The 25,287-nt window shown below is 43.7% G+C and overlaps 2 protein-coding genes across 2 annotated transcripts in view; both read left to right on the top strand.

Moving 5' to 3' along the window:
• Positions 1–25,287, top strand: part of HSCB (HscB mitochondrial iron-sulfur cluster cochaperone) — a 102,875-nt gene that overhangs the window by 62,051 nt on the left and 15,537 nt on the right. Inside the window, exons 4-5 of the mRNA XM_078667288.1 lie at positions 6,858–7,002; positions 23,110–23,157. Coding sequence (XP_078523414.1) covers positions 6,858–7,002; positions 23,110–23,157 — 193 coding nt within the window. The remainder of the gene's footprint in view (positions 1–6,857; positions 7,003–23,109; positions 23,158–25,287) is intronic.
• LOC144792043 (uncharacterized) lies at positions 14,061–22,778 on the top strand. The gene is made up of 3 exons (XM_078666898.1): positions 14,061–15,227; positions 15,547–16,969; positions 22,687–22,778. Exons 2-3 carry the CDS (start codon positions 15,736–15,738, stop codon positions 22,776–22,778), a joined length of 1,326 nt encoding a protein of 441 aa, XP_078523024.1. The 5' UTR covers positions 14,061–15,227; positions 15,547–15,735.

Below are 25,287 nucleotides of genomic sequence, written 5' to 3'. Positions count from 1 at the left end.
AAGAATGAAATATTATCATTTCCTGGACCTAGAAAGGGTGACCATACTTGAAGAAACAAATGAATCTGGTCCTGGAGATTGTATATGACCTATTCATAAGAAGCTGTATGAATCATGTCTACCATCCATGTTTCCTGCGACGGTGGGTTAGGTGATTTCCACTGCCGCAATATACACATTTCTGCTGTGGCTAAAGCTGTGTGTAAAAGTCGACACTGAGATGTAGAGAGTGCTTATGATTGACGTGTATTGTGTAAAAGAATAGTGGCAGAGGTAAGTGGAAGTTTCAAAGGCATCTTAGAATGTAAAGTTTTACCCACATAGTCCCAGAAAGATTGTATCAACGGACATTCACAAATGATATGTGACATGTCACAAGCAGTACTATCACATCTCCAGCAGTTCGCATGAGAAATCAAGCCAGCTCTATGTAGCTTTGTTGGTGACCAATGCCAATCTTGGAGGATTTTGAAGAGACAAAATTTCAATCTTGCTTCACGTGGGCCCTTATTTAAATCATCTAGGATCTCTTTCCACTCATCATCCTTATATGAAATTGATAATTTGGTTTGCCATCTGGTACTCAACTCCTGTGATAGAGGTTGTGAAAAAGGTGGGATGTGAGTACTTCCTATAAACCAGACGTAACCCCTTTATGCTTTCCCCAAGTATGGAGATATGTTACTACTGGTGAGGCCCGTAGCATTCAAGGTTGTGGTCCTAAGCTCCTCCGCAAGGATTGTGAAAGCTGCGTATATTTCCCAAATTGTAGGATGGACGGATCAAATTCCTCTTGTAGTTGTACGTAGTTGTACAAATGTCTTGAGATCACCATCAAAGAGAAGTTGATCCAGGGTATCAAAACCTGCTGCCTTCCAGAGGGCCAAGATATTGTTTTTCTATTAATGCGTATGCTCGCATTGTCCCATAAAGGGGCTTTTTTATGGATCTGGGGATTGAACCCAGTAATCGGTGTGCTCGTTGTCAAGACCCGCGCATAGCTGATAAGATCGGATTCGTGGAGTCATTATGATAAGTCCCTGTCCATATAAAATGGAAAGGCCTGTTTGTGTTGATGAAAGATGTCTTTCTATATGCAGCCATTGCGGCAGGTCGGAAGCTATTGATATCCTGTAAGTCATTTGGGATAACTGTAATGCAAGGGCATAGTGTTCCACTGAATGTAGGCTCATTCCTCGATAGGAATGATGAACCTTTAATTTCAGTGCTGCTAGACGAGGTCTAGCTGAGTTCCATATAAAGGATTTTATCTTAGAATCTATTGAGCGCAGTGTGGTTAGAGGAATCTGAACGCAGAGCATACCTAAAACGTGGGAGAGTAACCATTTTTATGGCTTGTACTCTACCCCACATTAAGAGTCGTAGTACTTTCCATTTTTTAAAGTCGCCTTGCATATGGGTAATTAGGGGGTTTAAGTTATCTATAATTATTCCTTCCAGGCCCTTGTTCACTAATATACCTAAATATTTGAGGCGCGAGGGTTACCATTGAAATGGAAACCCATGTATGGCCACTTTTTGGACTCCCATCTGAAATGGGTAGTGCTTCACTTTTGTCCCAATTAATTTTGTAACCAGAGAAGGAGGAGAAATTATCTATAATTTGAAGTATGGACGGTGAATAATTGGGCAAGTCTGTGAGTGTAAGTAGGATGTCATCCGCGTACAAATAGAGTTTTGATTCTCCTGTTGGAAGGCGTATGGCCGTAACATTGGTAGCTAGGCATTTTGCGGATGTCAAAGGCTCCATAGCTAGAAGGAAGAGGAGTGGAGAGAGGGGACAGCCTTGACGCGTGCCTCTACGGATTGGAAATGGTTCTGACACAAAACCCCTGCAATTTACCTGTGCAGTAGGATTATCTTATAATAGGCGTATTTTGGCTACGAATTGGTCACCCAATCCGTATTTTTGCAACACTGTAAAAAGATATTCCCATTCAATAAGGTCAAACGCATTTTCTGCATCAAGTGACAAAGCTAGTGTATCATATTGAAGGCGTTTGGCAGACCATAGCGTGTGGGCTAAAGTGCGAAGGTGGTTCCTAGAATAGCGTCCTGAACAAATCCCACTTGTGTATAATGTATCAAAGAGGGTAAAACTTTGCGTAAGCTAGGACGCTAGCTAAAATTTTTATATCACAATGTAATAGCAATATGGGACGATAACTGCCACAGAGTAAAGGGTCCCTTCCAGGTTTGGGTAATACAGCAATTATAGCTTTATTGGATAGGAGACCCAAGGATGCCTCATGTTCTGCTTCCTGAAATACAGACTGAAGAGAATTAATTACCGACGTTCCTGCCCATCGATAGAATTCTGCAGGGAAACCATCTTCACCTGGGGCATTATGGTAAGGTAAGTTGGCTTTTGCATGTGAGATCTCTTCCTTAGTAATTTCTCCCTCTAATCCCTGCCTTCATCCGATAGACAGGGTAGGTTTGCCTGTGTAAGAAAGGTATCTAATTTATCACCTTCGGCTTGAATCTCTGCCGTGTAGAGAGATTTATAAAAACAGAGCAAATTCGTTAACAATGTCTTGAGGTCTAGTTAATGTAGTACCTCCAGCTGATTTTATAGCCGGTATGGTCATGGCTGCTTCTCTTTGTCGTAAGTGTGCTGCCAATAGCCTCCCTGCATTTTCCCCCTGTTCATAATGGCTCCCTTTCATTCTGTGCAGGGCATATTCTGCCTTAGAGTTAAAAAGATTATTTAGGGCCATGTGAGCTTGTTCCAAGGATTTACGATGCGGAAGTATAGGATTATTTGTGTATAGGACGCAATATCTTGTTCCAGTTCTTTCTGTCGGGCAGCAGTTTATCTATTAGCTTGTTCTGCATCTCTCATGAGCTGGCCGCGTAAGGTAGCTTTTGCTGCTGCCCATAGGGTTCTACACGAATTAACGGATCCTTGATTGAAGGAGATATAATCTCGAAGATCAGATTGCAATAGAGCTTTGCAAGGGCCAGGGCTTGCGTCCCGGTCTGGCTAATTACATTTCCAGTGAAAGTAGGACTGGGAAGTGGTCAGAAAGTGCTGCCTCTAAAATATGGGATTCCTGTTTTAATTGCACCACATTTTGAGAGACTAAAAAGTAATCCAGACGAGAAAGTGTACCATGAGTAGGTGAAGTAAAGGTGCATTCTATATATGCCAGATTAGAAAGACGCCAGTGATCTACCAAACCATTGTCTGCCAATATAACGTTCATTAAATCTCTATCTTCCGCGTTACTCTCACCCAAAGGGCCTGTTTTGTCCAGAACTGGGTCTCGTACCAAATTCCAATCTCCGCCAATAAGGAGTTGTGAAGCACCTATCTCCATTATAAGGCTGTTCAACTGGAGAAGGAATTACTTTTTCGCTCCCGTCGGAGCGTAAATTGAACCAACTCCAATATGGGTTTCACCAATTCATAGTTTAGTAAAGACGTATCGCCCTTCCGGATCTATCCACGTTTTTAACACTGTCACAGGAAGAGATTTACGGATAAGGATCTCAACTCCACATTTACGAGGAGGTTTCTTTTCTGGATCTTATTCCCCTCGTATACTGCTATGGATCACCTTTCCCACCCAGTCTCTACGCAATTTTTCAGATTCTTTAGTGTCGAGGTGGGTTTCTTGAAGGAGAGCTAATCCACCTGTTTTGATGGTAAATATGAGAGTATTTTTTTCTTTTGATGTAATGTGTTAATCCATGAACATTCCATGTTACCACACGCAGGGCATGTGAGATAACCATGTCGAACAGAGAAAGGGAAACAGTCAGTAATAAGTGGTTACAGAGCAATGTGTTTAGTTGGCATGTCTGAAAAATAGAATGTCGACTTCTCATGGCACTGATTCTGTAACCACACTTAAGCATGGAATGGGCAAAGAGGAATGAGAAAGGATTATATACATGTGTGCTTGTAATCCTTGTGTGGAAGACTGATTCAGATTGATAGGTGGAGGCAATCTTGAGGTATTTGATGGGGTAAAGCCAAGCCTTCACCAATATCCTGAATTCCGTGTGAACTTGTCGATGGAGTCGCAGTCACAAAAAGGAGGTTCCACTGATGCATGACGTCTTGTAAGATATGGTAGTCCACACCAATGCCAATTGAGACCACATGTGTGTCATAGATGGTCTGAGGTGCGCTTCAAGGATGAGGGTGTATTAATATAGACATAGGTGTAGCTTCAGTTCCACTTCTTTGAAGCGTTCAGAATAAGTGGCTTGAAGGTAGACTCCATTTTCATAGTCAAAGCTCGGTTCACTTGATCGATGAGTGATATGCAGAAATCCATGATCAACCCCAGATTTTGTACATCAGTGAGGTGATAATTCTTCCATTCTTTGTAGGTAAAGATCTTGGTTTTGGATGACTTGAGTTTCATTTGAAGGTTCCTAAGAAATGGTCTAGTCTCAATATTTCTCTGTCAATCTGATTGTCCACCTTCAGGACGATCTGGGTGTTGTCAGTGTAGTTATAAAATGAGTTCTGTAGGTGATTTGTGGTAGGCACTAAAGAGGCGTTGAATGTGATGCCCTACATGCCAACACCCTCGTGTTTCTGCAAAGGGGTGGGCTCATGGACGACTGTGTCACAGGCCACAGACCAGTCCAGAAATAGCAGAGTGACAAATCTATTTGTCCTTAAACGGTTAACAAAAGGTTCGGAGGCTTCTTGACGTGTATGTTTGAAGAATAATTTGAAGCTCTGGCTACTTGAAATGGCAACCTAGCGTTAGATCAAAGGATGCTCAGAGAGCTGGTGTGTTCTGATCATCATCTTATTCCTGTACAAAAGATTTTGTGTGGTCTCATAGAAAGCTTGCAGTGAGGGACCAAACAGACGCAGGGCTTTACCTAGCAGTGGTTTGTACTGCAGTAATGTGCAGAAGGGTATCTGTGGAAGTGCTTGGAAGGGTTTCCTCTTAACTGACACATGTTTAGGTATGTTCTCAAAAGTACAATTTCTGTTTGAAGACTAGCAGAAATGTCCTTCATTTCATATCCACCCCCCGGTGTCTGAGTAGTTGAGTGTGAATATGTTCTGGGCTAACCCAAATAACAGCATCCAGAACTGACCATGAACCACTAATAAATATATATATATATATTTTTTTTTTAACTTAAATTAGTACATGAAACTTAAATTTCCCACCCAGAAATGGCATTTCTTTTAGATTCTTTAGGAGTCTTATGCATCCCTTGACATTGTCAGCTTTGGACTGTTAAAACAGCAAGAGCACTCTCTTGTTTGGGTTGATTCTTTGGAACTCAGCCTCCCCCTCCTTTTGGGAGCAAACAGGTTGCTTTCACCAATGCCTTTTGGTGTTTTTGCTTCCCCTACATATGGAGTTTAAGGCTGAAATGTACAATACCTACTATGTTGAGCATTTTCCTCAAATCTTTTTATTGACAGTTTCAGTAAAAAGGTACAGTTCAAAATAGAGCACCGTTAAATACTTACACATCACGTACATGTACATTTTAAAGTCTTCTTCCCCCCCACCCTCCCGCCGTACCATGTTGAGTATTAGTCATCTACAGGCATCTAGAAGATGATGATGAAAAATTGACAAGGGGTCCAGTAGTAGTCTGGTAGATTTTGTGGTTTCTTGGATTCTAGATTGGTCGGCTTCTGTTAGACCTGGTTAATCGAGAGGAATTTTTGCAGTTAAAGCTGCTATATCGAGAGCTGTGTGGATCCACTATTACTATAAAGGTTTCTTCCTCCACCAAGATGTAGTAAGAATAAGGATCTGGCTGTTTTTGTTAAATTGAAGTGTCTGTTTTTTTCACAAAGAGCACCTTTAAATCATTAGGCATTAAAACTTGCCTGAACCTCCTATTTGCTTACTGTGACTTCTTAAAAGCAACCAAACTTGCTAACTCTTCAACTTTATGTTGGCTCAGTTCACCACCAGAATTAATGTAACCATGCCAGCTTGGCCTCATGTAACTTGCTACTCATTCAATATTTCTTGAAGGAGTTCTGGAAGCGCCTTATTTGGTGACAGTAAAGGTAACTAACTCTGGGGCTTATGCTGGTTATAAAAGTAACAGCTAGCAATATGTGGCGAAATATGCATTAGGTCTAAGGAAGTGGGCCAGGTAGTGAAATGTCTTGTTAGCACTAAAGTTGTAAGCCAGGGTCTTCATGAGTTTGTCTATGGTTTTCGGAGGCGTTAATGGTCCATAGTGGACTTGTGGTCAGTGGACAAGGCATCTCCAGTAGACACATGAACTCAGAATAGAGACATGTAGGATCTCTGTTAAATGTTTTTTTTCTCAGCTTTTCAGAGCAGCTCTTGCCACGACCACCCTGGAACCAATAGAAGCCTTAGAAACATTTCTAATAGTAGCCCTATACTATCTTTAACAAACAATCCTGGCAGGGATGTATCTTGATGCATCTCCTCATGTACATGTGAATAGAAGGCCAGACGCTGTATTTTCATTGCAGGGTTTACCAAGAAACTGGTGAATGTCGTTCTCTACAGAAGCTGCCAACCATGAAGCATTATTTCTAGACAGCAGCAACACTGCCTCTTAAATTGTGATAGCTCAATTATACACCACTCCAACGGTATTTAGTTTAGCCAGAGAAGATGAATTTGCATATGGCAGTGGAGGATACTTAGTATTTAAGTTTGATTTGGGGTTTTGGGGCTGTGAATGCACTGTCCTGAAATATCTGCTGTCACTGATGATAATGCCTCTTCTGCAACAGCAAAGCTGTCTGTCTGATGGCGCTGTGGTTCATTGGGCCTTAAGCAATAGAATATGATTCTCTTTTGCTGATTTGTTTTGTTTATTTGTAACAGCGAAACCATTGTTTCCTACAGTTAAAACTCAACGGGATTGAATTAGGAGAAGGAACAGACAGTGATGCAGAAATGCCATACATTGTTGAAATCATGGAAATTAATGAAAAATTGGAAGATGCCCTGGACGAGTCCGAAGTACAAGATATTGGAAATGTCATTGACGGTAATTAGCTACTTTAATTCTTTAATACATGCTTAAGGGAAAAACCGTTTTTTATAATAAATTTGCTATATACACATCTAGCCCTATGATTTATAGTGCAACAAAGCAACAAGCCAACTGCAATGTAAGATTGTTAAATCGTAAACTCAGGTATAGCTTGTAGTGATATTGAAAGAAAGTTGAATGTTAGTACTTGAAATACGCTGGTCCCTATATCCTCACTCAGTTTTACAGCAGGAATACCTCGTAGATTGATCTGCAGTCTTGACTTATTTCCCAAAACAGTAGAATAAAGATTTTGCTTAAAAAAACAGTTGACTTTGCTAATGTTTTAGCCATTCTATACAGACATAATAAAGTGACATCCATATTCAACTTGTATGTGCAGGTCTACAAATGAACACTTTTTTTGTGTACCAAACCAAAATGTATAAACACATTTTTTTTTTTAAGTATCGCAGAACGGAGAGCACCCAAACCTCTCTTGGGCAAACATAGGTGCCTAGTGAGAGGCCGATTCTGCTGCTTTCTGACTTACTGGCTTCAAGTCAGTGGGTACAGCAGATTGTTCAAGTTGCGTGCATCCTCCCTTCTCAAAATGCTCCCCCTGACAGCTGTTCTGTGTTTAGTCCAGTTTCCACGGCTCAGGAGCAAGTCCTTTCCAGGGTGGTGGTAACATTGCTCGTCAACGGTGCACTAGCAATAGTGCTTGGAGCAGACAGGTACTCGTTTTACATATTGGTCCCCAAAAAAAGTTGGAGACATACAGCCAACTATTGATCTTAGAATTTTTATCTCGTCTCTCCGGGAGAAGTAATTCAAAATATTGACCCTTGCTCAGGTATTGTTGGCCTTTGACTGTGTGGATTTCCTAGTGTCCTTTGATTTGCTGGATCTGTACTTTCATGTACCATGGCTTCAGTCCTGGCTGAGTTACCTGCTTCTTGTGGTGGGTTCCACCCAATGTTCAATTTGTAGTCCTTCCCACTGTTCTTGCATTGACTTCCTTGGTCTTTATAAATGTCATGTCAGTGTCTGTAGCCTATTTTGACTGGTGCAGTATATACAGGTTTCCGTACCTCTATAACAAGCTGCTGAAGGGAGGCTTGCCTCAGCGAATCTCAGACCATATGCAGAGGATAATGTTACACTGCTGTTCATCTTGGAGTTGCTCTTCCAGCCTTCACAATTTTGAGACTGCAAGGCCTGTTAGACTCCTGAATCATGTTGGGACTCTTCACTAGGTTGCACATTAAAGATGTTCAGTGGAACGTATGCCCAGATCCAAAATTGGGGGTGCTTTTCAGACAAGATCTGAATTTCCTTCATTGGAGGATGACAAACACCAACCTGACTTGCAGCAGGCCATTCTATCCTCCCACCAGTGACAGTGATAACAGATGCCTCATCCCTACAGCAGGCGAGGCCACATGGATGAAGTGGAGTTCCACGTGTTGTGGTCTCCTTCAGAGCAGCAGTGACTCATAAATCTGTGGAGGCCTTGAAAGGGTTTCTCTCTTCGATCAAGGGGAAGTAAATTCTGTGCTCACCTACAATAAACCTCTATGCTGTACCTCACAGTGCATGGTGGCATGGTCTTTAACACTATCTTTTTGGAGGCACTGATGTTATGGCCCTGGCTAGCCCTTAACTTACTCTCACTTTCCATGAGACATCCAGCAGGTGCCTCAAAATCAAGGCAGCCAATCTCTGTAGATACCATATTGCTGACCACGAATATTGACTACGCCGAAAGGTTGTTTGAGAGAGCCTCACCCTCTGGGGCACACCCTCAGAGGACATTTTTGCCACCGCTTAATCACCTCATTGTCTGTAGAGCATCTCTGCAGGACATATTCATGCTTTCAAGGACATTGGTCTTATGTATGCAAATCCTCTCTTTCTGCACGTTGTGAGGAAAATGAGGCAGGTCAGAGCACTTATCATTCTGATGGTCACAGATTGGACTTGAAAGATCTGGTGCTTGTCATTCTTGATCATCCTATCACATTGAGAGAAAGGGAGAATTTAGATACTGCACTTCCTCTTTAGACACACCATAGATCACATGGGCTGTGAATCTGTAGACCGAACCGATAATTCCAATTCCTTACTTCTTGTCCCCAGGTTATTGGACCAATTTTGGGTCAGAAAAATATCTTGTTTGAGGTGGTCTCACTCACGTAATGTGGCATACTTAATCACTGGCCAACTCCTCCCACCCTGGTAAGCTGGTATTACCATGAAGGTCCCAAACCCAATTGATGGGGGAGTTCTTAAGGTATATTCTTTTCCTGGATAATACAGGGATCCAGTTTATATTAAAAATACCTTAAGGTATTCCGCAGGTACATCCTTTATTATGTGGTACCTCCGGTGTGATTAAAATGTGAATAAAGAAATTACTTCATGTTTAGTGGTACTATGGCTCCACCATCATTTGAAAGTGCTGACATGTTTCTGCATGTCCTAAGAGCCAGATAACAGGTCATGTACATTCTTCAGGGCAAAAAGGATCCTTCTCTCTAATTCTATGGGTGTATGTTAGTATATTATGGAAAGACCGGAATTGTTTAGCGCTCCTTATTGGAATTTCAAGACTTAGGGTACAAAAGCATGATATGATCCATCGTGCTGGAATAGTGATGATTTGTAGTAAAAGCATTCAATGACACAGCACAGGTGATAAGGTAATAACGTAAATCACATGCACAAACAGAACATGCTTATCACACATGCAGCTTTCTGTCAGTCAACATGCATGCAAATGTAACTTTGCTTACCCTATTTAGGGAGGCTCTTAACTTCATGGTCTAGCAGGGGTGGGCCCCTTCTGTAGTCACACGCTTATCAATGGAATATTATGGGTTGCCCTCTGTTAGTGGAAATATTGTTATGTGTACCATCTTTATATGAAAGAAAATCATTGGTTGCTGGATCTATAGTCAGAAGTGTACTATGATGAATGTCTTAGTTTTGCCCTGCTCCCTGCCCCAGGAGGGCTGTCAGAACTTTCAGTTTCATGATTAATGATAAACTCTCCATGAAGGAATATATTCAGTCTGTCTGTTATATTTTGCTACCATGCGATTGCTTAAATAAGTGTTCTGATGGTTACCATTGAGGTCCAGGAGAACGCTAATCCAAGCTCCGCCTGGAGAATGCAAACGCCTTACTGGTAGCTGCCCATGAGGCCCTGCTTTAAATAAATGCATGTAGTACAAAATACAGTGGCACGTTTATTCTCTAATCACCCTACAAGAACCCCTTTGTTGCCCACTCTGAAGTCTCTTCACTGACTACCACTTAGGAAGCGGTCCTTGTTTAAGCTTCTCCGTCTGACATATAATCCCTTGACAGGTGTGGGCCCAGCTTATCTGTGTTCAAAGCTTACACTCTACTGCCTCAGCAGAAATCTTAGATCTAGAGCAAAGCTTTCTAAAGTCCCCATCGCATCCGTACCACAAGATACGCAGATACGCAGTTGGGCTTTTTCCTACCTAACCCCCTGCCCCTTCCATTGGAATAAGCTTCCTCTCCACATCTGTTCTTCCACTAACTTTACCACCTTTAAAACACTGCTGATGACCTGGCTATTTTAATTAGTTGGCTTGTTATAATTTGGGGGAACCATGCCACGCTAGTACACCGACTGGCGGGCATGGGCGTGTCGGGCGCGGCTCTGGACTGGCTCACCTCCTTTCTGAGTGAGCGCTTTTTCCGGGTCTTCGAGGGTGAGATAGTCTCTCCTAAACATCCTCTCAGGTGTGGGGTCCCTCAGGGCTCCTCCCTGAGCCCGACCCTCTTTAACGCCTACATGGAGCCTCTGGACAGGATAGTCCATCCCTTTGGTGTGCGTATAGTCACCTACGCGGATGATACGCAGCTGGTGGTCTCGTTAGACCACGCAGATGGATCATCCAACACCTTAGGCCCCTGTCTAGAGGCTGTTGCCAGTTGGATGCAAGCCTCCTGTCTCAAGCTTAACGGGGAGAAGACAGACATCCTTCTCCTCGGAAATCCCTCCCCGTCTGCTCTTGCACCCGTCTGGCCACCATGTCTTGGCGCTCCTCCTGCCCCCAAGTCCCAGATAAAGAGCCTCGGGATCTGGCTTGACACCGCCCTTGATTTCTCGGTCCAGGCTACTAAGACTGCGGCCACTTGCTTTGGACTAATGAGGATGCTCCGGCGGGTGCTCCCTTTGCTCCCTTTCCAGGCGAGGAGGATCATGGTCCAGGCCCTGATTCTCTCCCGCCTGGATTATGGGAACGCTCTCTACCTGGGAGCACCGGCTTCGGTTCTTCAGAGGCTCCAGGTCACACAAAACAGTGCGGCCCGCCTACTGTTCAATCTGTCCCGTCGGCAGTCGGCGAGGAAGGCTCTGAAAGACCTCCATTGGCTCCCAATGACTGCCAGAGTGCAGTTCAAAGCTTTGTGCATTATGCACAAATCCTTTCATCGTGTAGGCCCAGCGATTCTGCACCCTCTGGTCACGCCTTATGTCCCACCACGCCCCCTTCGGTCTGGTACCCTGCAATTGGCCACCTCCTCTAAAATTAACAAAGCCCGTTGGGGTGGCCGCTCTTTTTCCCATTCGGCGACCAGACTTTGGAACGCCCTCTCCTTTGCCATCCGAGGAAATAGCAACCTCCTCTCGTTCAGAAAGGCCTTGAAAACGCATTTGTTTGCTAAATCCTGCTGATCTGCCCTGAGCCTGCGCTAAACCATTTTATCTTCAAGCGCTCCGAGGCCTCAGGGCAGTTATGCGCTATACAAATGCAATTTTTCATTTCATTTCATTTCTCTGAGAAACTCCTTCAGGAGTGAGTCTTTGCATTATATTAACTTCCTTTAACATAACATAACAATGTGTCAGGCTATTGAATGATGACATGCAGTACAAATTACTAAGGCAGGGCCCTACTAAAGATGTGATGGAGGAGATCACATTTATAGTAGATGCAGGAAAGGAAAAGGAGTGGATCATGACGAAGGAAGCAGAATTCCTTATAAAAAAAGACCCACAACCACCCTATTTTTACATAGCCCAAGAGCCACAAAATTAAACATCCTCTTCCCAGACATTTCAGGGATGGCGATTCAGTGCTTAATTTGTTAAAAATGAAGTGCTGGGGCTGAGAATGCTGCCAAGGAGGCCACAGCCCACTTCTACCTCCGGTGTGCCCAACTTTCAACACCGGTACAAAAGGGGGTGGTGATGGACGGAGCATCTGAATCAATCAAACACTCACACCCAGTCAAAAGATCTGGGTTTAATCCATCACCGTTCTTTAGCCCACTCTGCCACCCCAGTTCAGACATGGCTATATGCAAATCAGTCTGACCCTGTGCCTCATGGGAACAGTCCAGCCCGAACTGCCAAGCCAAGTCTTCCCTGGACCGGAACCAAGCTTCCGAGGACCGGTTTCTGGCATTCCAGCCGTCTTCAGCCCGGCTTGCTTGAATCCAGTGGCAAAGTGAGCAAGGGACTCACGTCTGAGCATACCCTGCCACACTTATGGCGGCCAAAAGCGGTACAAAAGGGGGTGGTGATGGACGGAGCATCTGAATCAATCAAACACTCACACCCAGTCAAAAGATCTGGGTTTAATCCATCACCGTTCTTTAGCCCACTCTGCCACCCCAGTTCAGACATGGCTATATGCAAATCAGTCTGACCCTGTGCCTCATGGGAACAGTCCAGCCCGAACTGCCAAGCCATGTCTTCCCTGGACCGGAAACAAGCTTCCGAGGACCGGTTTCTGACATTCCAGCCGTCTTCAGCCTGGCTTGCTTGAATCCAGTGGCAAAGTGAGCTAGGGACTCACGTCTGAGCATACCCTGCCACACTTATGGCGGCCAAAAGCGGTACAAAGGGGGGTGGTGATGGACGGAGCATCTGAATCAATCAAACACTCACACCCAGTCAAAAGATCTGGGTTTAATCCATCACCGTTCTTGGCCCGAACTGCCAAGCTGGACTGTTCCCATGAGGCACAGGGTCAGACTGATTTGCATATAGCCATGTCTGAACTGGGGTGGCAGAGTGGGCTAAAGAACGGTGATGGATTCAACCCAGATCTTTTGACTGGGTGTGAGTGTTTGATTGGTTTGGATGCTCCGTCCATCACCACCCCCTTTTGTACAACTTTCAACAGCTGTACTGCCTCAGTCTCTATCCTGTAACCATGCTGTGCTGTCTGTCCCATAAGACATGCGTTTTACTTCTTTGCCTACACCGACAGATGAGTGCGAAAACAAAATGTACATCAAATGAAAATGCTTTTTTTTAACCTATTAATCAGTGCAGTCTGACTGGGTATGTTGCAGGTCAGGAGGCTTCTTGAGCACAGCAGGTCATTTTACAGGCATGTTACAAGAAGCACTGCTAGTGCTGCCTGTAATTAGTTTGGTCCACTTATGACAACAGCATAGACATCCACTGCCCAGCTTGCTGTGACCCTGCCTGCTACAGCAAAACCACTGTCCCCAACCGTAATGCTGCAAGGCTTGTGAGACAGGAGTATGACTGTTGCACCTACTAGGCTCAAGCACACTCAGCAATTAGCATGCTTGGAGGCAGCGCACGGAAACTACAGGTGACTCCATAGCGCACAAAAGTTGTGGTGGGCCACAGCCACATCAAGCACGTTGAGGATAGTAGCAATGCAGGGCTGCAGGACCCCACTACAATTATCCAATGGGAGGCTTAGGCCCAGGCAGTGGCAGGGTGCAGCAGACTCGGGGAATAGAATGCAAGCCAATCGTTAGTGATGACTTCTTGGATTCATGACAGGCGTGACAACATCATCACTAAAGTGATGATACTCAATCATGCCTGCCTGAACAGATGTATGCCTCCCTATGAAAACATACCAGCCCATCGCCATGCAAGGTATGTGGTTCTTTTTATTTTAAATTGGGCAATTAATATTGAGACCACCACCTGCAGGACCAGAAATCGTAGCCCCGGCCCTGTGAAAGAAGTGCCGGTGCTGAGCACCTGAAAGCACCTGCTCAAATTAAGCACTGGCGATGATACTCTATGTACCTGCAGATTATCCAGTATTGGGGTATCTTTCATAGATTCACATGCCTGAATCATTCCCCGTCGTCGAGGCGGGAGTCCCACGGTAAAAATATATACAATAGCAGTGCCTAAAAATTTCTTGTATTAGGCTGGAAAAGCCTAAAGGCCTAACTAGGCCTCAAAACTTAGCAGCCTATCTACATCATTTTGTAAAAAGACCTGAAAAAGTAGCCTCAGCCAATCGGCTGTCCTCACCCTCTAGAACCTTCCCAGCCCAGGCAGTTCTCCTCAGATTTTCACCGCACTTCGTGTGTAAGGGAGTCTCCCTGAGTGCCTACCCAGTTTTTTGGCTTTTTTGGCTTTTTTCCTCAAAAATGTCTGAAAAGAAGGCTCTTTTCAAGACTTGTGGAACCTGCTATAAGAAGAGGGTCCATGTGGATGACCAGCACTCTGACTGCATTTATTGTCTGCACCCCTCACATGTTGTGAAGGACTGTAGAATTTGCCGTACCTTCCCTCCAAAAACTCTCAGGGATAGGGAGGCAAGGGTTCTTTTGTGGTTGAAATCTTCTTCCACTGATGATGAGGACAAGGCCTCTACCTCCAGCAAGAGAGCCAGATCCAGGGAAAGCTCTTCTCCTGAGAGAAAGAAAAAACTTAAATCCTCTCAGAGAGCCTCAGAACCCTCAAAGAGTGCATCTTCTCCTCGGACGACAACTGTGAGTACAGCCCAGGCTAAAACTGTTTCTCTGGTGTCTGCTCATACTACTACTTTTACTTCTACTTCTACAACTTCTTCTACGGTCACCACTTCAGCTATTACCTCAACTCTAATGTCTATAAAGATTTTGTCATCACCTGTGAAGTCTTCGACGACGAAAACCAAGTTACCGACTGTCCCGTCGTCGACGACGGCCCCGTCTACCAAGACTTCCGTCCCGTCGACGACAATCCCGTCGACGAAACCATCATCGTCGTCGACGGTCTCGTTGACGAAGACACCAACGACGCTCTCGTTGACGAAGGACGCGTCGACCAAGAAACCTTCGACGACCTCGTCGACGAAGGACTCGTCGACGAAGACACCATCGACGGCCTCGTCGACGAAGGACTCGTCGACGAAGGACTCGTCGACGAAGACACCATCGACGCCCTCGTTGACGAAGGACTCGTCGACGAAGACGCCATCGACGACGTCGTCGACGATGGGTTCGTCGACGAAGACACCATTGACGACCTCGTCGACGGCAAAATCATTAGTTTCGTCAGCGGACAAGCCATCGACGGTTCCGTCTACAGAGCATCTGATACCAATGGCTACATCGTCATCGACTACGACGACAGCAGTTGCATCTGCTCATCTGTTGCCCAGTTCTACCCCTACGAAAGTCCAATATACGCATTTTCAAATGAGAACATATCATCGAGATTATTCCCACATTTCTCCACTCTTACCATCACACCTTTTGGAGACATATGTGGAGGAAGATTCAGATGACGGTGAAGAGGATGAGGGTCCTTTTGGGATTGCCCGTCACCCGTCTCAATTAAATATCAAATATCAGGAGGACGATGATGATGATGACCATGGTCATTATGCGCATGAGGATTTGTCGACACCATATCAGTCACCCCATGCCAGGCCTCATCTATCAGAGGACACTACTCACCTGCTATCTACTTTAATTCAGGATTTACAAGCAATGTTGGCCGACTATCGCCAGAGATTTCCTTCAACTCCGGTTGCACCTGTGGTGCTGGCTACCCCAGTTAATTTGCCAAGACCCCCGTCACCGCGGGCATCATTGTCCCCAAGACAGGATACTGATCCTGCACCTCAACATGACACGGATACTTCTTCTCATGATGATGATGATGGCAGGGAAGAGGGCGAATCGCCAGATAATACATCTATAGATCCATGGGAGGATTATGTCATTCCTATGCCTTCACCGCCTGCGCACCGCCCTTCAGATTCTCCACCTGAGGATATTGGCGGATTTCACAATATTATGCAACGTGCAGCTAATAGATTTGAATTGACCGTCACAGTGGAGCAGTCTGACTGCTTTTTGCATGACTTTAAAGAGGGATATCGCAGAGTTACCAGGGCTATTCCCATTATTGAATATATATGGAAGGAAGGCCTCAACATCATGAAAACGCCTGCTTCCATTCCTGCAGTCCTTCCACGAATAGAGAAAAAGTATCGAGCACCATCGGATACTCCATCTTGTTTAATAGGTCATCCTCGCCCAGACTCTGTTATATCCCAGGCTGCACAGCAGAAGTCCAAGAATCCTTCTGTTCCCATTTCAACACCACCTGACAAGGAAGGCAGGAGACTGGATGCCATTGGAAAGAAGTTCTCTGCAAATGCAGCTGCCTCCATTAAAGCTGCTAACTCGTTAGCTATCCTGGCCCGTTACGATAGGCAGATGTGGTCCGATCTGTCTGAATACCTTGATTTGTTCCCTGAGGATCATCAACAAGAGGTGCGCAGGATCGTACTGGAGGGAGAAAGGGCAGCTTCGGAAATCATTGATTGCGCCCTTGATATTTCGAACACCAACTTCAGACAATTGTCAGGAGCAGCAGTACTTAGGCGTCAAGGTTGGCTCCGGGCTACCACCTTCAGGCCTGAAGTCCAAACAAAAATCTTGGACATGGCGTACGATGGAGATTCACTTTTTGGAAAACACATCGATGACGCTTTGCTGGCAATAAAGACAGATACAGAGACAGCTAAATCCCTTGGTACCCTGCAATACAAGAGGGGGTCCTTTAGAGGAGCAAGAGGCCGTGGTTACTCCTCCAGGGGGAACTATTCCAACCAGCAAAATCGTCAATACCAATCTCAGTACAAACAACCGTACTATCAAACCTCTTACAGACAGCCTGCCTCTGGATCTTTCTCTCGTCAAGGAGGGAAACGACGTAGAGAAAACTTCAGAAGAGTGGCGTCCAATACTGGATCTGCGCAAACTCAACAAATATCTAAAGAAACAGAGTTTTCGCATGGTAACGTTGACGGACATTCTGAATTGTCTCAACAAAGGGGACTTTATGGCTTCTCTGGATCTGCAAGACGCCTACTTCCACATCCCTATTCACCCAAAACACCGCAAATACCTAAGGTTTCAAGTGGCTGGCGTCCACTTTCAGTTCAAAGTTCTTCCATTTGGCCTCAAATCGGCCCCCAGAATCTTCACCAAATGTTTAGCCCCAGTGGCAGCAATGTTGAGGTCCCAGGGAGTACAAGTTTTTCCATACCTCGACGATTGGCTGTTAAAAGGACCATCGAAAAACTCCACAATGGAAGCGGTCAGGAGTTCCCTCTCCCTCTTTTCGAATCTGGGTCTGACTCTCAATTCGAAGAAATCTCAGCTTCAACCTCGTCAGGAGTTGACCTTTCTAGGGGCGGTCTTGAACACATGCCAGTGCAAGGCGTTCTTGACTCAGGAGCGGCAGAACAAACTAGTAAAACTAGCAAAACAAATATTTGCAAGAAGGTCACTTTCAGTTCAGACATTTGCTTCCCTTCTAGGGATGTGCTCCTCTGCAATCAGCCTCATCCCTATGGCGAGGCTCAGTATGAGACCGTTACAGGAGGAGTTACTTCGCCAGTGGAGGCAAGTCGACGGATCGTTCGACGCCCGCATCAAAGTAACTACCAAAATGAAGCAAGCCCTTCTTTGGTGGTCGAAGGCGCACAATTTGTCACCAGGCCTCACCTTTCTCCAAGACATTCCAGAGTTCGCCCTAACTACGGACGCTTCCATGGAAGGTTGGGGAGTTCACCTTCAGGACCTTCAGATACAGGGACGATGGTCTCGTCAGCACCGGCAGAAACACATCAACAGCCTAGAGCTGAGGGCCATTTTTCTGTCCCTGCAGGCCTTCCTTCCAAGGATTGCGAATTCGTCCGTGCTGGTGCGTACGGACAATACCACCAGCATGTACTATATCAACAAACAGGGAGGAACAAAATCTCTTACCCTGTCGCTGGAGCTCAGGAGATGTGGGAATGGGCCCTACGCCACGGCATATACCTCAGAGCGGAACATGTGCAAGGCGTCCAGAACTCTCTAGCCGACAACCTCAGCAGAGCGTTCACGGGCTGTCACGAATGGGAGCTCGAACAACATCAAGTAGAGAAGATCTTTCAAACATGGGGAACATCGACGCTGGATTTGTTCGCCACGCAGCAGAACAGCAAATGCCTGTTTTATGCCAGCAGGTTTCCTCAACAGGGGTCAAGGGGAAATGCCCTTTTGATGAGATGGTCCGGAATATTTGCATACGCTTATCCTCTGATTCCGCTCATTCCGAGGGTACTGCAAAAGATGAAGAGGGAACATTGCACTCTCATCCTCATTGCTCCCCGTTGGCCAAGGCAGTTTTGGTTTCAGGAGCTCCTTCTGCTATCTCAGCAACCTCCACTTCGTCTCAACCCGACAGTGTCAATGTTAACAAGGGAGGGAGGCCAGATCCAACATCCGGATCCTCAATCACTGCACTTGCACGCTTGGCTCCTGACTTCCTATAGTTCAACGATCTTAACATCTCCTCAGACTGCAGGGCGATCTTATCGCAAGCCCGTTCTCAAAGTACCATCAAGACCTATTGTTTTAAGTGGAAACGATTCTGCTCATGGTGTGAAGAAAATAATGTTCATCCACTTCAAGCTCCCCCTGAAGCCATCCTTCCATATCTGCTGTCTTTGGCTAGGGCTGGACTGGTTTTTGCATCCATTAAGGTGCATCTGGCGGCGATCTCCAGGTTCAGGAAGAGTTCCAACAAACCATCCTTATGTTCGTCATCTTTGATCAAGCAATTCCTTAAGGGGCTGTTCCGAGCTTTTCCACCAGTTCGTCCTCCTCCTCCTGAGTGGGATCTTAATATTGTTCTTTCTCAACTTCTAAAACGACCTTTTGAACCTATTCACAAGGCGGATCTAAAGTTTCTAACTTGAAAAGTGGCTATCTTACTGCCTCTCACTTTAGCCCGCAGAGTCAGTGAGATACAGGCCTTCACTATTACACCGCCTTTCTTACAATTCTCCAAAGACTTTGTGACGCTTAGAACTAACCCAAAATTCATTCCAAAAGTACCAACTCAATTCCACATCAATCAACCGGTCAAACTCAAGACTTTTTTCCCGGATCCTACCACTTCAGCGGAGAAGGTTTTACATTCTCTGGATGTGAAACGGTGCCTGAAGTTTTATCTTCAAAAAACAAAGGACATCCGTAAATCTAATCAACTTTTTGTTGCTTATGGTCGAGCCACCTTGGGTCAAGCTGTAACGAAGGCAACTATAGATAGATGGTTGTCTTGTACGATTATATTCTGTCATGACAAAGCCAACAAACCTTTAACAAGAAAGGTCAAAGCGCATTCCGCCAGAACAATGTCAGCGTCAACGGCCCTTTTCGCTGGAGTGACGCTGGAGAACATTTGCCGAGCTGCTACGTGGAAAAGTGTGCACACTTTTACCAAGCATTACTGTCTGCAGTCGGCAGTTCATGATGATACAGCAGTTGGAGAAGCGGTACTGCAGCATCTTCTTCACTAAGGTTAGACTCTTTACAGTCTTTTATTCTTCATTTGCCTGTTTGAAGCATATGTTTTCATTATGATGTTTTAGCATTTTCAAAAGCTGTCTTATATATAATGTACTTATGAAGGTTTTGATGCATATGTGATGTAACAAGTTTGTGCTCTATTACCTTCCTGTTTGTGTGGGGATATATATGGTTTATTTTGTCTCCCACCTTCCTCTAACGACAGACATGATGTCACTGCTTGCTACTCTGATTCAGGCATGTGAATCTATGAAAGATACCCCAATACTGGATGAGAAAACAAGTTACTTACCTGTAACTACGGTTATCCAGTATTGGTATCTTTCATAGATTCACATGCACCCACCCTCCTCCCCGGCACGGCAGTTCTGTTTTATGGATACTCATTCTCACTTGTGCTGGGAAAATCTGAGGAGAACTGCCTGGGCTGGGAAGGTTCTAGAGGGTGAGGACAGCTGATTGGCTGAGGCTACTTTTTCAGGTCTTTTTACATAATGATGTAGATAGGCTGCTAAGTTTTGAGACCTAGTTAGGCCTTTAGGCTTTTCCAGCCTACTACAAGAAATTTTTAGGCACTGCTATTGCATATATTTTTACCGTGGGACTCCCGCCTCGACGACGGGGAATGATTCAGGCATGTGAATCTATGAAAGATACCAATACTGGATAACCGTAGTTACAGGTAAGTAACTTGTTTTCTTCCTCACCACAAACCTGCCACCCTATTCCGATGTGCGAACTTCCAGACCCCAAGTTAGATTTTGCTTACTATCAGTTATCACTTCCATTATGTCAGTCATATCTTTGGGTGTAGAAAAGAAGTGGTAAAGTGATGTCTGTGGACGTTTAAGGCACCTGTAAGCAGCTGCATCTTGTCATGTCTGGGGTGGGACAGAGAGACCATCAAAGGCACAATAACTTCACCTACTAGCGTGTAGGAGCTATGAAAGGTTTCCCAGATCATGCCTGGATCTTGAGAGGGTAAAAAAAAGGAGGAATCCGCTGGTAGGTAGAGTATCCACCAGAAAAGGCATTACTGAAGGTACGTAACTTATTTGTTTCCCAAAATGAGAGCTTTCCCACTCACTCTCCTTGATTAACTCTTTACAACAATGGCTTGTTTTTTACATGTAGCTCCCTACAGCAGTTCTGCTGTTTTGCACAATTGATGCCACCATTACCCTTTTTAAGAGTTCTGAGATCATCAGCCTCAGAAACAATAGGTTTGAGAAGGACATGCTCAGCACTTAACTTGTGACTTGCTGGTCTCACTTTGGTGTCAGTAGTGAGCATGTAACTTGCTGGGTCACTGCAGACCTTTGTCTTGAATAAGAATAGTGACTTGCGATCTGGAAGCCGGCAGCCAAGTGTGGGGGCATGGTTATGTGGGTGCCCAAACTTCAATTCTTCAACCTAAAAATGTTGTTTTGTGCCTTATGACCTGGCACATATGTGTTTGTTGAGAAGTTTATACGGTTTATGATAGGTCTCCTTATAAAACAACATGGTGATCACAAAAGATCTTACCCACCATGGTGAAAAGCGAAGATGATTTTACTTATTCCTATCAGTTCGAGTTATTGCAAGTTAAAGATGACTTCCTTTTTAAGGTTGTTGAACGCAGAACGTGCTTTCCATCTATTTAAGATACTTATTAGATAGATCATTAGCCCCATTCCAGTGAATGATTCATCTGCTGTGTGTCTAGCTTGACACCAGAATGTGTTTTATGCCTTATAATACATGGTCTTTACTCTTCCCAAAAACTGAAGTCATAGATCTCTTGTACTTGCGTATGGCAGAGATGGTACAGTTGTAGAAATGTGCAATAAATTTGGAATCTATAGTCAATATTAAACATACTACTAGGCAGCTAGTAATTCGTTGTAAAATCAAATTATTTATGAGATAAAGTAATCTTTGCTGTACGTTATAAGGATTTTACAAGTCAATGAGGAGTTTCGTGCCCATATAGAGAAACAAGGCTGAAGGTGACTTGTAATATACTTTTAAGATAAAGTAGATTGATTTTAATTTATTATAATACATGGCTACACCATCACCCATCCCTTAAACCACTTAAATCAATGACGTGGTGTGCTTTTTCATATGAATGAGACGTGAAGAATAAAAGTGGAAAGTGTAGTGCAAAATTAAACATTAAAAAAAAAACAGCAATTTGTTGCACAAAGATATTTGAATAGGTTTAAATAAGTCAGATTAAAAATTGCTGTAACTCTGAATGTGTAGAAACTTTCAGATGGATTCTGTCTTTCATGCAATGCCATAAAACTAAACAAGTTGACATAATTATCTCCTTTCTGTTGATCACTGTTAATTTTATAAAAACATATAAGGAGAAGCACAAGTCTATTCTTGTTATCCTTGTTTAATCTGCAGCTGTAATGATGCTTTGTGACTTGCCTTTCACCTTGGCTGCTGCTTTTTGAAAATAGGCATTGTAATGTACCACACCAGATGTAATATCCTTTAACAGTTGATCATTTCGTTATTACATATGACTAGCAATGTTACACCTCAACTGTAATTAAGAAATTAGAGAAAGACTTGTATATAGGGATTTCAGGCTCCTGTGTAATATATGCAGTTTAATATCTCACTTTTAAAAAGGACTGACAACTCAATGGAACCATAATGTCGAAGAGATGAAAAGCCAGGTCTCGAACCCATTGTTTGAACGCCAGTTCTGATTCTGCTCATTGTTCTTCCTTTCGCATTTTCTGTTTTCTCTGGCAGCAGGCATGGTGATGCCAAAACTGAACTGTTATAAAGCATTTCATTACAGTGGCGAAGTTATTTTCTTATCACATGTGCCTAGTGATTCACAACTAGACAGTAATAAGAAAATATGCTTTTATACTTATTTTGCAGATGCACCTGTTTGATAATGAGATACACAATACCCTAAATATATTTCTAAATATTAGAAATTAGATCTGTATTATTACTGACTCCTGCTACTTTGAGAGTTCACTGGGCATAGGCTTAGCGTATACCTGTACATTGCCACTGATTATTAGTTGTCTTTTTCGCATTGCTCTTTAGGTGAAAACACTGTTGGGTCAGTACAAGGATGTTTTACTCCAGAGGCACAATGCCATTTTACCATCTACCCTCTGTATGAGTACGCCTTGTGATGCTGCTTTCATAGCAAACCTCCTTGAATTATCTTATCCTTGCTCTGTCTGGCAAAAGTGTACTACTCTTAAATTGCTAATACTTCACGGTTTAGCTAGATTTGCCTACCAACTACTCTTACTCACTATTCTTCTTCCTTCTAGTGTGCTTTTACTTCTGTAGGCTTTATTTAATGTCTGTTGCCAGAATAGCATATTTAGAAGACATTTACCAGTAGAAGGACATGAACTATTGCTATTTGATACAGGGTATAGTATTTCACCTTGTAGTTTTAAATGAAATTCGTATTAAAAAATACATTGCTCACTAATATTGTACTCCCGTTTTCAGCCAAGTATGAAGAATTGACAGAAGACGTTAGTAAAGCTTTTGAGAAAGGTACTGTACATATGTGTTTAGCTTTACTCTGATCACTAAGGGTTTGGGGTGTGACTGATTACCAAAATGTGTATAGCAAAACATTTCAACAGAGCCTTCATCCATAACTGAGGCTCTTTTACTTTGTCTATTGAAGATTAAAACCACTGTTTCAAAGTTGCCAGCAACATACTGCCCTCTAACAAACCAACCCCATAAATGACCCCTCCATTTTTAAATATATCTATCCATTCTCCCAGCAAACACAATTGCATGCATTTTATTGTCTGAATTTAGTTTAGAAAAATGAGAAAAGCACAGCGGTGCAAACTTTACTTTTTTCAGAATAATATATTTGATAGCTTCCATTAGAGCTGGAAAGATGGCAAGGGAAGTTTATAGCTACAGAATATAGATAATAAAGATATTGTCTGCCATAAATATTACGGCCTAAATATAATTTTCAAATATATCTCTCAATTGCATGTAGACATTTTTGTAAGCAATATTTAGGATACAATATTTTTGTCGGATGATATTAAAGCCACAGTGTTTGATACCATATGATATAGGGCCTAATTAAGCTGTTGGTGTGACGAGCGTCCGACTGTCACTGTAGCGCAATGGAATGGCCTGAGTATAAGTCTGTAGTTCCACCCACTTAATTAGGATGCGACCGCCCTGTGGGCAGTCGCAAACATCCATTTTTGAATAGTAGCCTGTGCAGCAGCCAGAAAAGGGTGCAGCACAAGCTGCTATTAAAAAATGTATGTTTTCAAACATCCCTGCTCCGTGTGGCAGGCACTATGTGGTGCCTGCCACACGGTGCAGGGAGGTTTATAGGGGCACCATAGGTGCCCCCAAATGCCCCATAGCAGAGGGGAAAGGGGCCCTGGTAGGGGCCCCAAAGTCACTTTGCACCTGCCTTTTCCTGGCGGATGGACCGCCAGGGAAGGGTAGGTGGAAAGCGACATCATAACCCCGACAGCGGAGCCGAAGCTGGCTCCACTGTCATTATGGGATTATTATTCCGCCTGCCGCCTCGACGGGCTCTGTGAGCGGGTTTCCCTCCGACACTGCCATTATTGTAATACGGCGGTCGGACGGAAACCTATGACGACGAGCTTTTGGATGGCTTTCCGCCTTACATCATAATTAAGCCCATAGTAACGTAAATGAAATTTTATATAGACTGTGAGTACGAATGCAAGTAATGGCACTTTCTGCAGTCAAACACCAACGGACAAGCATTTGCACCTGTTAAAGTACCCATTGAGTTGATTTCCAAATTTCAGAATCCTCTAGGGAAAGTTAGCCAACCTCCTGATTCTCTTTTGCTGAAACGAAAAAAATGGAATGAAATTACGATTTAGGACGTGAATTCTGGCAATTTATTATATGCTTTCATGTTTAAAACACCCTACAGAAGGGTTTTTAAAAGTATGTCTTTGTTCTTATAAAAGCATTAGTGTCGCTCTAAACCCAGCAATTTGTCTTTATGTTGAATTGTGATGTAAAATGGTGTTTTCATATTTGATGATTAGATGAAGGATGTGGTACCATACACTTAATATTATATCTTCTTCCCGATTTGCCAATCAAATTATCTTTCCTTACCTTCAAGCTTCAAAATAGAAATACATCCACATCCAACTACCTATCATTCTGAAAAAAATTAAAAACCCATCTGTTCCCCAAATACTAAGACCCACCTGTGTCCTCCCAGCAGCCAAACCTACCTCTTCGCTATTAGCGCCTCGATATCCCCCGGGATGATTGTAGCGCTCTATAAATAAATAAATAAAGATAACAATGTTTTAACGATGAGCTGTTTTGTTAAAATGTGTGCCAGTTCACTTCATCTGTATCTCTCCATCAATATCGAGCAATAACAGTGAAGTCGAAACAATCATTGTCCATCTAATTCCGCAACCTCATTGCTTTACATTGTAAATGCCTCCCTTTCCCAGGGTGTTTCTCCAGGTCTGAATAACAGTTGATCAATTATTGGTCGCCCCTTCCTTGCTAAAGTCATCAGTCACAGAAGCTTCCCAGCTGAAGAGTTACATCCCTTCTCTCCCATTACTTTCAGGTGTCTTCCTTTTTGGTTTTGAATCTGGCCACATTATAGGCATCAACTTGCTAACAATT

Source organism: Lissotriton helveticus, chromosome 11 (assembly GCF_964261635.1).
Source record: "Lissotriton helveticus chromosome 11, aLisHel1.1, whole genome shotgun sequence".
Lineage (NCBI taxonomy): Eukaryota > Metazoa > Chordata > Amphibia > Caudata > Salamandridae > Lissotriton > Lissotriton helveticus.
The sequence above is the reverse complement of the archived record's forward strand: the minus strand, read 5'-3'. Positions and strand labels throughout refer to the sequence as shown.

What these genes read in the sequence shown, in the direction of transcription:
- LOC144792043 (XM_078666898.1), top strand. Translation starts at nt 15,736, where the DNA reads ATGTTGGCCGACTATCGCCAGAGATTTCCTTCAACTCCGGTTGCACCT. An exon ending in TCGTCAAGGAGGGAAACGAC is followed by an intron (nt 16,970 to 22,686) that starts GTAGAGAAAACT and finishes ATTGCTCTTTAG; the next exon opens with GTGAAAACACTGTTGGGTCA.